Source organism: Cervus elaphus, chromosome 14 (genome assembly GCF_910594005.1).
Source record: "Cervus elaphus chromosome 14, mCerEla1.1, whole genome shotgun sequence".
Taxonomy (NCBI): Eukaryota; Metazoa; Chordata; class Mammalia; order Artiodactyla; family Cervidae; genus Cervus; species Cervus elaphus.
In genome coordinates this window covers 51,504,452-51,518,136 of record NC_057828.1, presented here as the reverse complement: position 1 = coordinate 51,518,136, position 13,685 = coordinate 51,504,452, and the positions used below count along the sequence as shown (strand labels likewise).

The 13,685-nt window shown below is 59.6% G+C and overlaps 1 protein-coding gene across 10 annotated transcripts in view; it reads right to left on the bottom strand.

Moving 5' to 3' along the window:
* Positions 1-3,646: 3,646 nt before the first annotated feature.
* Positions 3,647-13,685, bottom strand: part of MEGF6 (multiple EGF like domains 6) — a 99,349-nt gene continuing 89,310 nt past the window's right edge. For 5 of the 10 annotated variants that reach the window (XR_006344923.1, XR_006344926.1, XR_006344924.1 and 2 more), the window contains 19 exons: positions 13,305-13,685; positions 12,918-13,046; positions 12,691-12,819; positions 12,376-12,504; positions 11,863-11,991; positions 11,481-11,609; positions 11,142-11,270; positions 10,895-11,023; positions 10,611-10,742; positions 10,375-10,503; positions 9,686-9,814; positions 8,516-8,644; positions 8,161-8,289; positions 7,846-7,974; positions 7,630-7,758; positions 6,896-7,024; positions 6,327-6,605; positions 5,381-5,428; positions 5,014-5,095 (listed from right to left, as the gene is read on the bottom strand). Coding sequence is in view for 1 of the 10 variants with exons in the window: in XM_043923796.1 (XP_043779731.1) it covers positions 4,962-5,095; positions 5,381-5,428; positions 6,896-7,024; positions 7,630-7,758; positions 7,846-7,974; positions 8,161-8,289; positions 8,516-8,644; positions 9,686-9,814; positions 10,375-10,503; positions 10,611-10,742; positions 10,895-11,023; positions 11,142-11,270; positions 11,481-11,609; positions 11,863-11,991; positions 12,376-12,504; positions 12,691-12,819; positions 12,918-13,046; positions 13,305-13,685 (2,501 nt within the window). In the remaining 9 variants the exon portion in view is untranslated. Of the gene's footprint in view, positions 5,096-5,380; positions 5,429-6,326; positions 6,606-6,895; positions 7,025-7,629; positions 7,759-7,845; positions 7,975-8,160; positions 8,290-8,515; positions 8,645-9,685; positions 9,815-10,374; positions 10,504-10,610; positions 10,743-10,894; positions 11,024-11,141; positions 11,271-11,480; positions 11,610-11,862; positions 11,992-12,375; positions 12,505-12,690; positions 12,820-12,917; positions 13,047-13,304 lie in introns of all 10 variants that reach the window. The other 5 variants (XR_006344928.1, XR_006344929.1, XR_006344925.1 and 2 more) reach the window with 4 other exon arrangements.

The following is a 13,685-nucleotide window of genomic DNA, read 5'->3' as shown; positions in this document are numbered from 1 at the left end:
GTCCTGACATGGGAGCCCCGTCTGTGCCACACACCCCCACCCACTCCCACAGTTGCCACCCGTCCTCCCGGTCACTGGAACCCAGTGGACTTGAAGGCCGACCCTGAGATCTTCTGAAACTGTGAAGGGCTTCACATCTTTTCACTGGATAAATTCTGGTATTTCTGGGGCCTGTTGCCAAGTCAAGTGGGATCTGATGTTGTATTTTGTTTACTAGTGGCATTGAAGAACTATATATTTTTACGGGTTTTATGCGTTTCCTATCATCTGTATTTCATGGCCCACTTTGCCAAAGTCTTAAACCCTACTCATCTGTCTCCTGCCCTCTCCCCTTCCCCACAGGCCTGACACCTCTTACTTCTTTGTCTAAGCCAGGGCTGTGGCCTGGGGTCTCCCAGGTTCTGCTGGGGTCAGGAGGAGCAAGTGACTGATTCTCCACCTTTGAGGGAATATGTTCGTTCTTCCCACGAGGGTTACTGGGCCTGACCCAAGTCCTGTCTGAGGGGCCCAGCATGACTCAAGCCAAGCCTCCGCCCCAAGTCCCAGGAAGGAAACAGGCTGTCATTTCATGGCTGTGGAGACCAGTAATGGGGGAGGGAAGGCAGGAGCCCAGGGAGGGAACAAGGAGCCCCGGGCGGCCTCCTGGGACTGAGATCCGGAATCCATCGCCTTCCCAGATCGACTCGTAGAAGATTCTTGGCACGCAGCCATCATCGAGAAAGCGCCTCTCTATATCTGTTTTCTAGGAACTTTCATCAGAAAGAGGTGCTGAGGGATGGGATGGGGAGGGAGGTGGGAGGGGGGTTCAGGATGGGGGACATGTGGCTGATTCATGTCAATGTATGGCAAAGAGCACCACAATATGGTGAAGTAATTAGCCTCCAATTAAACTAATTAATTTTTTAAAAAATCCTCCAAAAAAAAGAGAAAGGAGTGCCGAGCTCTATCAAATGCTCTTTCTGCTTCTATCCAGACCATGGTATGACTCATCCCACCCAAACACCTGGGCACATTTTCTGATGCTAAAGTCCTTGTGTGGCTTTTTTCTATTTGTTCTAGATAACATTCATGTATTTATTTTGGCCATGCTCTGCTGCACGTGGGATGTCAGTTCCCTGACCGGGGCCCCCTGCCGTGGGAGCACAGAGTCCTAACCCCTGGGCCGCCAGGGAAGTCCCCGCCTTGTGGTTCCATCAAGTCCAAGTCCCTTTGGATCAAGTGGATGTTATTTTTTTCAATATTTTTGAGTAGCTAGTATTTTGCTTAGCCTTTCTGCATACACGTCTGCAAATTCCTTTTCTCGTGCTGCCATCACCTATTGGAGAAGCCGGTTGGTACTGGCCTCCTGAAATGAGCTGAGTCGAGTTTCCTCTACTTAGTATTTCTGGAACAACTCACATCAGACAAGTTCCTGTCTCAGGGGTCTGACCCAGCCCCTCTAACAGATGGGGAGGGGGAGAGGAAGCTGTGACAACTATTTGCGTTAACTTAAATTATTGGTTTATTCAAGTTTTTCATTTCCACTTACACTGCTTCTGGTAGTTTATATTTTCCTGAAATGTATCCATTTTTTTTTTAAGTTTTCAAAGTTATTGGTACCTAGTTTTTCATAATATTCCCTTTTATATCTTACTCTCTGTGTCTGTAGTTAACTTTCCCACCCTCCGTAATTATTTCTTGCTTAATGTTTAAAAAAAATCATCAACCTTGTTAAATTTTCTTCTTTATTACTGTTCAAAGAAGAAATTTTTGTTAAATGTTCCATTATTTTCTGTTGATTGAGTACGAAGTTTATAGACCTAAATATAGATGTGTATATGTATGAATATAAATAAATGAATATAGGCATATATATATATATATAGCATGTGTATAAAGATAATTAAAATGTTATCACTGCTGTCTTGCTTTTGTATTTACTGGCTTCTGTATTAATAAATAGCACATTGAAAATCACCAGTTCAATTATTTCCATCTGTTAAACCCACCACTGCTTTATGAGTTTCTGAGCCTCAATGTTTCATGCATGCATGTGAAGATGTTTACATACAGTCACGTACTATGCTTTGCACACACCGTTTTAAAATATCAAAACTCATCGTCCGGCTTTTGGTTTACTTTGGATGTTTATATTTCTGTCCTTCCAGGTATGTGTTTTATCAATAAAATGTTGAAGAATGTTTAATGCAGTCTAGGGGCCTGATTTTGATCATCTGTAACCATTTCAATCAGGCTTTCACCTCTTATTCTGCTTGACTCTTCCTCCTTCCCTGCTGCTGCCGCTGCTGCTAAGTCACTTCAGTCGTGTCCGACTCTGTGAACCCCCTAGACAGCAGCCCACCAGGCTCCCCCGTCCCTGCCTTCCATTAAAGAGATGACATTTCCTCCAGTTTAAAAGTTAAACCTCCTATCAGTACTTCTGTGAAGGTCACAGTACCTTATCGAGTCCAATCTACATGAGGGTTTGGCTGCCTCTGACCAGAGAAAAAGCTGGTTTAAAACTCAACATTCAGAAAACTAAGATCATGGCATCTGGTCCCATCACTTCATGACAAATAGATGGGAAAAAAATGAAAACAGTGGCAGATTTTATTTTCTTGGGTTCCCAAATCACTGTGGATGGTGCCTGCAGCCACAAAATCAAAAGACACTTGTTCCTTGGAAGAAAAGCTATGACAAACCTAGAGAGCATATTAAAAAGCAAAGGCATCACTTTTCTGACAAAGGTCCATCTAGTCAAAGCTATGGTTTTTCCAGTAGTCATATACAGATGTGAGAACTGGACCATAAAGAAGCCTGAGTGCTAAAGAATTGATTCTTTCAAGCTGTAATGCTGGAGAAGACTCTTAAGAGTCCCATGGACAGCAAGATAAACTAGTCATTCCTAAAGGAAATCAACCCCAAATATTCATTGGAAGGACTGATGCTGAAGCTTAAGCTCCAATAATTTGGCCACCTGATGCAAAGAGACAACTCATTGGAAAAGACCCTGATGCTGGAAAAGATTGAAGGCAAAAGAAGGGGGTAGCAGAGGATGAGACGGTTGGATAGCATCACCAACTCAATGGACAAGAATTTGAGCAAACTCATGGAGATAGTGAAGGACAGGGAAGGAAGCCTGGCATGCCACAGTCCATGGGGTCGCAAAGAATCAGACACAACTTAGCAATTGAACAACAAGACCAGTGTCTTTCACTTCCTCTGCTCCACCTCGCCTGGCTTCCTCGTGCCTGTTATCATTCTCTTAATCTCTAGGTCACAGGTCGGTTAAAAAATTGTCAGACACAATTTAGCGACTAAACAACAAATCACTAGGTCACATGAGAAACATAATGATTATCTTATGCTTTCCATTCTTACTGGAAAACTTCCTCTGAATGTAATTTCAAGTGTGCCCACTGCGGCTGTGGACACCCAGGAATAATGTCCACTTTTCTTCTCAAGGACAGTTTAGCAGAATACATGATTCAAGGCCATGAAATTCAAGTTTCAACGTCTTTTTTTCAACACTCAGAAACTGACATCACCATCTTCTTGCTTCAGTGTTTCTGCTGGAGCATCTGCTGTCACTCTGACTCCTGTTCGCTTTTTCTGGGCATTTTAGAATGTCTGTTACTAGTATTCTTTAAATTCCTTAGACAATGGCTTTAAAATGTTTTAAATTTTATTTCCAATATGAGCACTTTGGATCTGAGATCATCCAACTTAGACCTGAGAGCTTGGTGCTTTGTGTCAATGGTTTTTCCCTTCTTTTTCTAGGGCTTCAGAAGTGTTAACACTTCCCTCATCCTTTTCCACTAACCTTTCCTTTGTATCTTCTCTCTCTCTGCCTCCCTGATGCCTCCTGGGAGGGTTCTGAGCTGGAAAACCTGGTATTTGGCTAGATTCCTGCCACCACCCCCCACCCCCCACCCCCCGGCAACTCCAGCCTCCACACACTCCACGCCCAGTCCTGACGATGGTCCTTCTTGACCTGCATCCCATTATCCCTGCACTGTTCCTGATGCTTTCTGGGATATGGATGCTATTTATGTACCTCAAAGTCTTAAAACAGTGGCCTGTCCACTCGCTGTCCGTCTAAGGGGACAGGGTTCACGAGAACCCACCCTGCTTTGCCCCATGAGATTCTTTGCCCCTGGAGCTATCAGCTACCTGGGCTCATGCTGGAGGGGAGGGGGCTCCAGCCCAGACCTAAGTGTCTGGTGTGACAATCTGGGTCCAACCATTTCCCCTGGTTCTACCCTGAAGACAGGGCAGGGGGAGCAGTGCACCACACCCAAGCTGCCCTTAGCTGCACCCTGCCCTCCTCCCCTGGGGACCACACGTCTCTGGGCCCCACGCCCTCAAGAGCACCAGGAACCGGGATAAACCCCGACTTTGCTTGTGTGGCACCCAGGGAGGCCCAGGGGCCTCACAGGCCTCTCTGGTCAGCCCACTCATGCCAGCGGTCCCAGGAGGCCACCACAGGGAGCCTGTACAAAGCAGCAAGCATACAGGCCTCCAAGAAGGAGCTGCTCCATCCTTAACTTACTGGTTTCACAGGGTAGCGAAGCCCCACCCAGAGGCCCGAGTCAAGGCCCCCCAGGTGGGGCAGCAGGCAGGCAGCCCTCCAGTGCCCAGGGGCTGGCTGCCCATAAATATCTTCCATAAATATGGCCCGGCCTAGCACCAGCATCTGTTTCCAGGTAAACAGGCTGAACTGCAGCAGACCCACGCCTAGCACCAGAAGAACTTGCTCCCAGGAAGGGCTCCAGGCCCGCACCTGTCCCCGCACCTGCCCGCAGTCTCACCCCGGGGACACGGCAGGTGGGGTTTCCTCCACACTATGATCCTCAGGGCGGGCCAGGCAGGGCCTCCATCCTCGTGGTCAGAAGATCCTTGCAGAGCTGAAGGCTGCACCACTGTCCACAGGCCTCGGAGACCAGGGTGGGGCCGGAGTCCTGGCCCCCGCATGTCCCTCCTCAGTGGTCACCAAAGTCCCCAGGTCCCCTCAGTGGCCCCTGGGAGCCAAGCCTCAGCGGGGGCTGCCCCTGAGCTAGTGCTTCTCTAGGCTGCTGCTGAGCCCGGGTCTGGTGGGAGGTTGGTTGTAGGGCCGCTGCAGGGGCATGAAAGAAGCAGGTCAGCCCTGGAGTGGGCGGAAACTCTCCAAGGCTTTTGAGTCCTGGGCTCAGGCTTCCTGCCGCCCCTCGTGTCCTTCCAGCTCCAGCCTTGACTCATCTCTAAGGTCCAGGTTTTAGAACCCCCGCCACCCTGGGGGCCCAGATGACATGCAAGTGCTGGATCCCCCTCCCTCCTCCGGGCTTAGTCTGCAGGTAAAGGGGCTGTAATGCTAGCAAGTTCCATCCTCCTGGCAACACGGGGATGCCCCCGGCCCGCCTACCTGGGCCCAGGGCTGGAGACAGGCTCTCCAGGAGCTGGGAGGGTCCACCTGCAGGCAGATAGACACACTGGTGCCCCTCCCTTGGCTGGGCAGCGAGGCTGCAGGGACCCCCACTGTCTCCTTCGCAGCATCTCCCCGCCAACACACAGGGTGGGGAGGCAGGACTTTGGACTGGATGAAGAGGGGCTTCACTACAGGCCCTGTGGGGTCCACTCCAGGGCAGGAGCAGTGAGGCCCTTCCTGTCCTCCTTCCCAGAAGGGCTCAGGCAGGGGCACCCCCAGTTCCCGACGCCCCCCAGGGTATAAACATCAAGGCCACCTAGAATGCTCTGGTGCAGTACCAAACCTGACCACCAGGTGCCACTGTGGGCATCGTTTGTCCCAGGACCACCACCCCCCGGCCGCCCCGTTTCTGTCTCCACCTGCTCAACCCCCTCCTCTTCGCGAGGTGGGATCCCTCCCCTAAAGGCACTTAGGGACCAGGGCTGCCTTTCGGAGGCTCAACAAGATGCACTCACAATATCAAGACCATGTCTGGGCTCCCCAGGTCAAGGATCCCAGTCTGGAATCACTACTCTCACTCTTGCTCCCCCCATCACCCCATCTCAAGGCCTGCCGGGCACAGGCCGCAAGCAGGCCTCTGGTCTCCCCTGGCAGACACAATGCTTCCCAGGAACAGGCTGGGCCTGGGCGAGGTGACCAGGGCACCCCAGAGGGGCACAGGTGGCCAGAAGAACAGGGGCACCCCAAGCTCTGCTTGCAGAAAGCAGGCTCCCCCAGTGCTTTGGGGGGCTGGGGGGACACAGAGCCATCACCACCCCTGGACCTGTCTGTGGGTGTGCACAGGCACACGTGTGCACTTGAACACAGGCAAGCAGTGAAGCGCCCTCGTGCACAGAAGCACACACACACACACACATACACACCGCGAGACACAGATGCTCACATGCAGACTGGAGCACGCGCTGCATGCTCAATCACTAAATCGTGTCTGACTCTTTGCGACCCCACGGACTTCAGCTCGCCAGGCTCTTCTGTCCATGGTATTCTCCAGGCAAGAATATTGGAGTGTGTTGCCAGTCCCTCCTCCAGGGGATCTTCCCAACCCAGGGACTGAACCCGCTTCTTTTATGTCTCCTGCGTTGGCAGATGGGTTCTTTCCCACTAACGCCAGCTGGGAAGACTGGAGCACACACGCACCCTTGGGTAGGTACACTGTCATGCCCTGGTTCACACAGGCAGGGAGAGGAAGGGGTGGTGGTGGGCTGTGTCAGCGCCCACCCAGCCCTGCCCACGGGGTCTCCACCCTCTGCAGTTTGAGCCCACATCTGCCGCTCTCAGGCTGGCTATATGCTGAGTCCCACCCATGGTCCAGGGGCTGGAAGGTCCACACTTTGTCGAACAGAGGCCAGGCAGACACCATGGGCATCATGCTCGGATGGTGACATTCATGCTGCTTGCCCAACCCCACCAGCACCATGTTCCCCCACCACCACCCCCCAGAGCCCGACTCACCCTGCCGGCACGTGGGCCCTGTGTAGCCGTCCATGCAGAGGCACTGCCCACTGACAGAGTCACAGTCGGCCCCGCCCCCGCAGGAGCAGCGCAGGACACAGCCTGGCCCGAAGAAGCCCCTCCTGCAGCCTGTGGGTGGGGTGGGGGTGGTGGGAGGGACAGGCCTGAGTGTCACTCCGGTCCACCCGGGGCTGGGACCACAGGCCTCAGGACACCCCCAGGGAGCAGGCGAAGACCCCAAGCCTTAGTTTTGCCCTGCATGAACCCTCACATGGGAAAGCACTGGGCGCTGGGCACTGGCCCAGAATCTCTTCCCCATGTTCCCACCAGCTCCCAGGCTGGCGAAGGGGAGCTGACGGTCAGGGAGGCTCCCTAGGGGCAAAACAGCCAAGAGCCCTGAGAAGGAGACACAGAGCCCGCACAGGCTGACTGGCCCATCTGGGAGGTCTCCTTCCCACCTCACGGGGGGCCGCTCCCCAGGACCAACGTCCCCCGACCCCAGGGAGATGCCCCCCAGGGACTCAGGTGGAGGCTGTGAGGCAGGACAGGCCTCGACAACCCCGAGCAGGAACCCTGGCGCTGGGCCCCTGTGAGCCACTGTGCCAGCAGAGGGACCAGGCAGGAGGACGCGGTGCCCAGGCCAGGACGTGACACAGGTGGGCTCCAGAAACACAGTCGACTCCACCAACAGAGACCCACACCCCTGCCCCCACCGAGCGGTACACCTGACTCACCCAGGTCACAGGAGGCCCCCGTGCGCCCCGGGGGACACAGGCAGAGGCCGGTGATGGGGTCACAGGGCACCCCAAGCTCGCAGTCACACTGCTGGCTGCAGCCCTCTCCGAACGAGCCCGGCTCACACCCTGGAGGGGGCACTGGGCTGAGCATCCTCTGTCCTGAGCCCAGGGCGGGGGGGCCAGGTGGGAGTGAGTGGGGGCACGGACACTCACCCCGCTCGCAGAACTGGCCGTGGAGGCCGGCAGGGCAGAGGCACCGGCCGCTGACGGGGTCGCAGGGGGCACCGTGCTGACACTGGCATGTCTGCTGGCAGCCAGCCCCATGGAAGCCGGGGGGACAGGCTGAGGGAGACCCGGGTCGGAGCCCCTGACTCAGTTTGCCCAGAGAGCAAAGGACGGGGTCGGGGCTGGCACCCCCTTCCTCCCGCCCAGGTCCGGTGCCCCAAAGCTGGCTCAGGCCGCCACAAGGAGTGAGGCGGAAAGCAGAGGAGTGCACGCTGAGGGTGGTGGCCCGACCCTGCAACTCACGGTGCTCGCAGGCCTGGCCATAGAAGCCGGGGCCGCAGCGGCAGGCCCCCGATGTGGGCTCACAGGCCCCGCGGTTGTGGCAGGAGCACTCGAGGCTGCAGGCAGCACCGTAGCGGCCGGCGGGGCAGGCTGGGGAGGGGCCTGGGGGTCAGCCTCCTGCCATGGGACAGCAGGGGCACTAGACTCTTCCAGGTGACCCCGGGAGCCTTGCCCTGCCCTCCGGCAGCCTGGTGCCTCCCCACGATTGCCCCTAAGCTATGGGCCTCCTCCCCCACCCAACCCCCTGGCACACCCGCTAGGGGCAGCAACCCTCCAGCTCACACACGATGCAGCCCCCAGGCTGCCCCAGACTCACCCAGCTCGCAGTGTGGCCCCGTCCAGCCCAGGCTGCAGGAGCAGCTGCCATTGGTGGAGTCACACAGGCCCCCGTTCCTGCAGGAGCACGCATGCTCGCAGTTCACACCAAATCGGTTCTGGGGGCAGCCTAGGGACGAAGCGGGCCTGCTCAGAGCTCTGGTCCAGAGCCAGACACGCTCCAGGACACTCCCACGTGATCTGACAGTCATTCGACAAACACTTCCTGCCCGCCTGCCTCCCTCAACCCAGGCACACATGTGCCAGGAAGCAGCACCAATCACATTCTGCCAGTTCATCCATCCTCAGAGGCCAGAACTGAGCTGGTGCTGAGAGTAACACAGGAGGAAAGGGACCAGGGCCCTCCAGGGAGTGCCTGCCTAGCAGGCAGGAGGGAGTCAAGGAAGTCTTCCTAGAGGAAGAGGTACCCTCCAGGTTCGGAGGAGGCTGGGCCGCCCCACACTCCAGGTGGTGCTTTCAGACTCTGACCCCTAGCTGCCGTTCTCCCCTGGAGGTAAGGAGTGGCCTGGCTGGAGTCAGGACTCAGGACCTGGGGGAGTGTGACTGGCCCCTTGAAGAGGACCAGAGGGGGCAGAGGGCTCAGGCCTACCAGGGTGTGGGGTCAGATCAGGCAGTGTGGGCATGGCCTGAGGACCTTCTTACCATCATGAGCACGAACCCCATGACAGTCCCAGGGGCCACTCCGGTTGCCCCACCATCACCTGTGCTCCGGGCCTCCCTCTCCGTGGGCTCCCAGCTGCTGGGCCCAGGAGGAAGGGCCAGCAGGACCCTGTTCCAGGAGGACATCAGCCAAGAGGCCGGCTCCATCCTCAAGACGGAGCAGTCACCCAATGCCTCCTGTTGGGGGGGTGGGGGCTGGCTCTGGGACAGAAGTTATTCACCCCCACTGGCCACAGGGAACTGGAGAGGTCAACTGATGGCCTGAGTCCTGGGGTCATGGGTCAAGGCAAGATACAGAGTGCTATCGGATGACCCGAGTAGGCACTGCGGTCAACATGAGCAAGCCCTCACTTATATCCTCAGGGTGCCTCGGGGATTAACAGAAGGGACCCAGCTCTCTTGTGACCCACGGCTTCACTCTATCACCACCCCCTCATGGCTAATGTAGGGAATGCGAAGTGCCCGAGGCAGCAGGCAAGTGGGCTCTCACCGTGCTCACAGTGGACGCCAGTCCTCCCGGGCGGGCAGGAGCAGCTGCCGGTCGCGGGGTCACAGGCCGCCCCCTGCCCACACCCGCACACGTGGGCACAGCCGGGGCCAAAGTGGCCATGTGGACAGACTGCCGGGAGGAAAGGGGAGGGTGGCCACTCCTGGCTGGATCCCCCTGCCTCTGCTGTGTCAACCCAGAGGGGACGGGACTGGGCCAGGGCAGGCTGGGTGGGGAGAATCCCACCCTCTCTGCCCAGACAAGGCGGGGCCGCCTGCCGCTGAGCACCCCCGCCTGCCCTGGTGTCTCCCTCGGCTGCAGGTTCTGCGGGGGGGGCCGGGCCCACGCTACAGTGAGTGACTCACGGGGCCCCCACCCACCTCCACCAGCCCCAGCCCCAGACAGTTGGAAAGGCCCCACGTGACTCAGGGAGAGGCCCTTCTCTCGGCAGGACGCTGGCTGGCCTCTGCAGGGCTCCTGGTGGACACAGCCCAGGTCAGGGGCATAGCACACGGCCAGGCAGAGCAGGCCGAGGACACATTTTGGCCACACCGATCCCCCCAGCTTAGCCTGGTCTGCGGCCAGTCCCAGCAAGGGACCCAAGGAGTGGCACGGTCAGGGGCCGTCTGCCCTGCAGGCCGGATGGCGGGGCCCTGCCTGTCGAGGTGCAGGGAGACACCCCAGCCACTCACCGAGGCTGCAGTCGGTCCCAAGGAACCCGGCGGGGCAGCGGCAGGCCCCGGTGGCCGCGTCACAGGAGCCCCCGTTGAGACACCCACACAGCAGCTCACAGCCAGGCCCGAACCGCCCAGGCGGGCACCCTGCGGGGGGAGGGGCCAGCTGCCAGGGTCAGGGGGCTCCCAAAGCCCCTCCCCGCTCCCTGGCCATCACTCCTGTGGACCCGGCGGGCGGCCGGGGCAGCACTCACATTGCTGGCAGCCGGCGCCGTGGAAGCCGGGGGCACACACGCAGGCCCCCGAGGCGGGGTGGCAGGCCTGGTTCTCGCCGGGGCAGTGGCACTGCTGCCCACAGCGCTCCCCAAAGGTGCCAGGTGGGCAGGCTGGGGGAGGCGGCAGGGGTCAGTCCTGGCCCGGCCTGGAGAAGGCACCCTCCTTCATCCCGGGGCCCCTCTTGCGGGCAGAGCTCTGGGGCCCAGCCTAGGAGCGCATGTGACCTGAACTGCCCCCAGGCCTGCCCACGTCAGGCACCCACCTTGCTCACAGCTGGGGCCTGTGAAGCCCGGGGGACAGTGACACTCCCCGGTGACGTGGTGGCAGGCGACGCCCGGGTGGCACTGGCAGCGCTGGGCACAGGCCTCTCCAAACCAGCCGGGTGGGCAGGCTGCGGGGAGGCGCAGGCAAAGGTGGTGGGGAGCCCTGGGGTGGGGGGCCGGGGCCCGAGGGGGTCACCGTGTGAAGGACCCGCCCCACCCTGGGCTCTGGCAGAGCTGGGGGCTCACCGTTCTCACACCGCGGGCCCCTCCACCCTGGGGGGCAGAGGCAGGCCCCGGTGACAGGGTGGCAGGCGGCACCCCACCGGCAGGCGCAGCGCTCCTCACAGCGGACCCCGAAGGCGCCCTCGGGACAGGCTGTGGGGAGAGGGGCAGGCGGGCTGAGTCTGGCTAGGGGCGACTCCCTGGACAGAGGCAGTAGGCCCGGGGAGCTCATACCGCAGCCCTGCCCCCTCCTATCCACTGCCCACCCTGCTAAGGCCCCACACTCTGGCGTGACGGAGGCCATCTGCAGGGGCCCGAGGGGTCTCCTGGCCTCCCCCATGGGTCCCCGAGCCGCCCACTCACGGCTCTGGCACTTGTCACCAGTCCAGCCGGCTGGGCAGAGGCAGTGGCCAGTGTGCGGGTCACAGAGGCCGCCATTGAGGCACCCGCAGTTGGGCGGGCAGCCGGCTTCAAAGACCCCTGGGAGGCACTCTGCAGAGACAGGGCAGGTGATGCCCAAGGGCCCAGGACACCTGCCCTGTCCATGGTTTCCTGCACCCAGAGCTTCAGATCCCAGTCCTTGGGAAGGACAGGCGCCCAGAGGTGGTGACACCCCAGGCCACATCCAGGGCCTTGCCCCTCAACACCAGGCAGCCGTCTTGGACCACAGAAGACAGGGACTAGGGCAGTGGCCTTGGGTCCCCCCAGACTCCCAGGGTTCCTCTTCCACTGGCCCGACACTCACCCTTCTCACAGGCCAGGCCGGCCCAGCCCTCTGGGCAGGTGCAGTGACCTGAGACCGGGTCACAGGTGCCCCCGTTCCGGCACAGGCAGGAGTGCTGACAATCCTTGCCATAGAGGCCCTCTGGGCAGGCTGAATCCAGAGAGATAAGCAACCTGTGGTTTCCCTGCCAGCCAGGCTGGAGGCCTGAACCCCCAGAGGGATAGCCCACCGGACCTGCAGGCCTGTCCCAAAGCCCAGCACCGAACTTTAGGGGCAGGAACTGGGGCTGCCTCTAGGATGAGCTGCCCCAGGGCTCCCCGGGCCAGTCTTTGGGGGCTCAGGGCTGAAGGGTAGGGTCCCTTAGGAGTCCTAAGGCCTCCCTCCCTCCCCAGGTGCCCCACAGCAGGGAGATGGACTCCCACCCTCCCTGCCCAGAGAGGTTTAGATCCCCCTCAAGTCCCACCCATGTCACCCTGCACGGCCCAGGGAGGGACAAGCGTGACAGCTGGCTCCAGACTCCTGGTCAGTGCTTACCCTGCAGGCAGGTGGGCCCCGTCCAGCCAGGGCCACAGCGGCACTGCCCGTGGACAGGGTCACAGGAAGCCCCATTAAAGCAGGAGCAGGCCTGGCTGCAGTTGTGGCCGAATGTGTGGGCTGGGCAGGCTGCAGGAGAGAGGGGGGTCAGGGGCCGGGGTGGACGGACCCCAGGAGGGGCTGCAGCGGATGGTCCCAGGCCGCTGAGGTCTAGCGCCCCTCTTTCTGACCTGGGCACCACTGAGGGTAGCCACACCCAAGGACAGACCCTAACCCTAACGGGCAGCGCCCAGGGCAGACGGGGGCCTCACGCACTCTGGGCACAGCGGGGGCCCTGGTGGCCAGCAGGACAGAGGCAGGAGCCGCTCACGGGCTCACAGGGGACTCCAGCACTGCAGTCACAGGCACGGCCACAGTCCACTCCAAAGAAGCCAGCCGGGCAGGCTGCAGGCAGGGCGGTGACGGGAGACCGCCGGTGTCACGAGACACGCCTGCATGCCAGCCACCCCTCCCACGCCCCTCCAGCCCGCACCCTGGCTCACCTCGCTCACAGAAGGTGCCCCTCCAGCCGGCAGGGCAGGTGCAGGCCCCGCTGACGTGGTCACAGGCCGCCCCGTGCTCACACTGGCACTGCCGCCCACAGCCCGGCCCAAAGTAGCCCTGGGGACACCCTGAGACACCGGACTCTCAGCTGGGGGTCCAGTCAGCCTGCCCCAGTCCTGCCCAGGGCCTGGGCCGTGGGGCAGGAGAAGCCCCTCCCTCACCCAAGGCCTCTGCATCCCTCCCAGCTAGGAGCCAAGCCCCCAGCTCACCCAGACCCCCTGGCCCGGCCAGGGTGGGCGTCAACACGGCAGGCAGGGCCCCTGCTCCTTAGCAGACACTTTCCTCCCCTCCCACGGGTGGCAGGTGCCCCCTGGTGTGCGACTGACCCCATCTCTCGCTGCCTTTGCTCCTCGTGGGCCTTCTCTTGAGCCCAGGCAGTGGGAGTGTGGCGGATAGCGGGGGGCCAGATGGGGAAGTTGGGGTAGGCTTAGACGAGGAGACTCCCTGCTTGTCTGTGGACAGGAAGCAGGGTTGGGTCCCCCTGACACTTGTACGTGTGTGTGCACGTGAGCATGTGTGTGTGTGCATGTGAGCATGCATGTGCACATGCATGAGCGGGCCAGGCCGGGACTCACGCTGCTCACACCGCAGGCCCACATAGCCGGCTTCACACACACACAGGCCACTGACGGCGTCACAGCCCCCGTGGCCCATGCTGCAGTTGCAGGCGTAGCTGCAGTCGGGTCCCCAGTGGCCACTGTCACAGG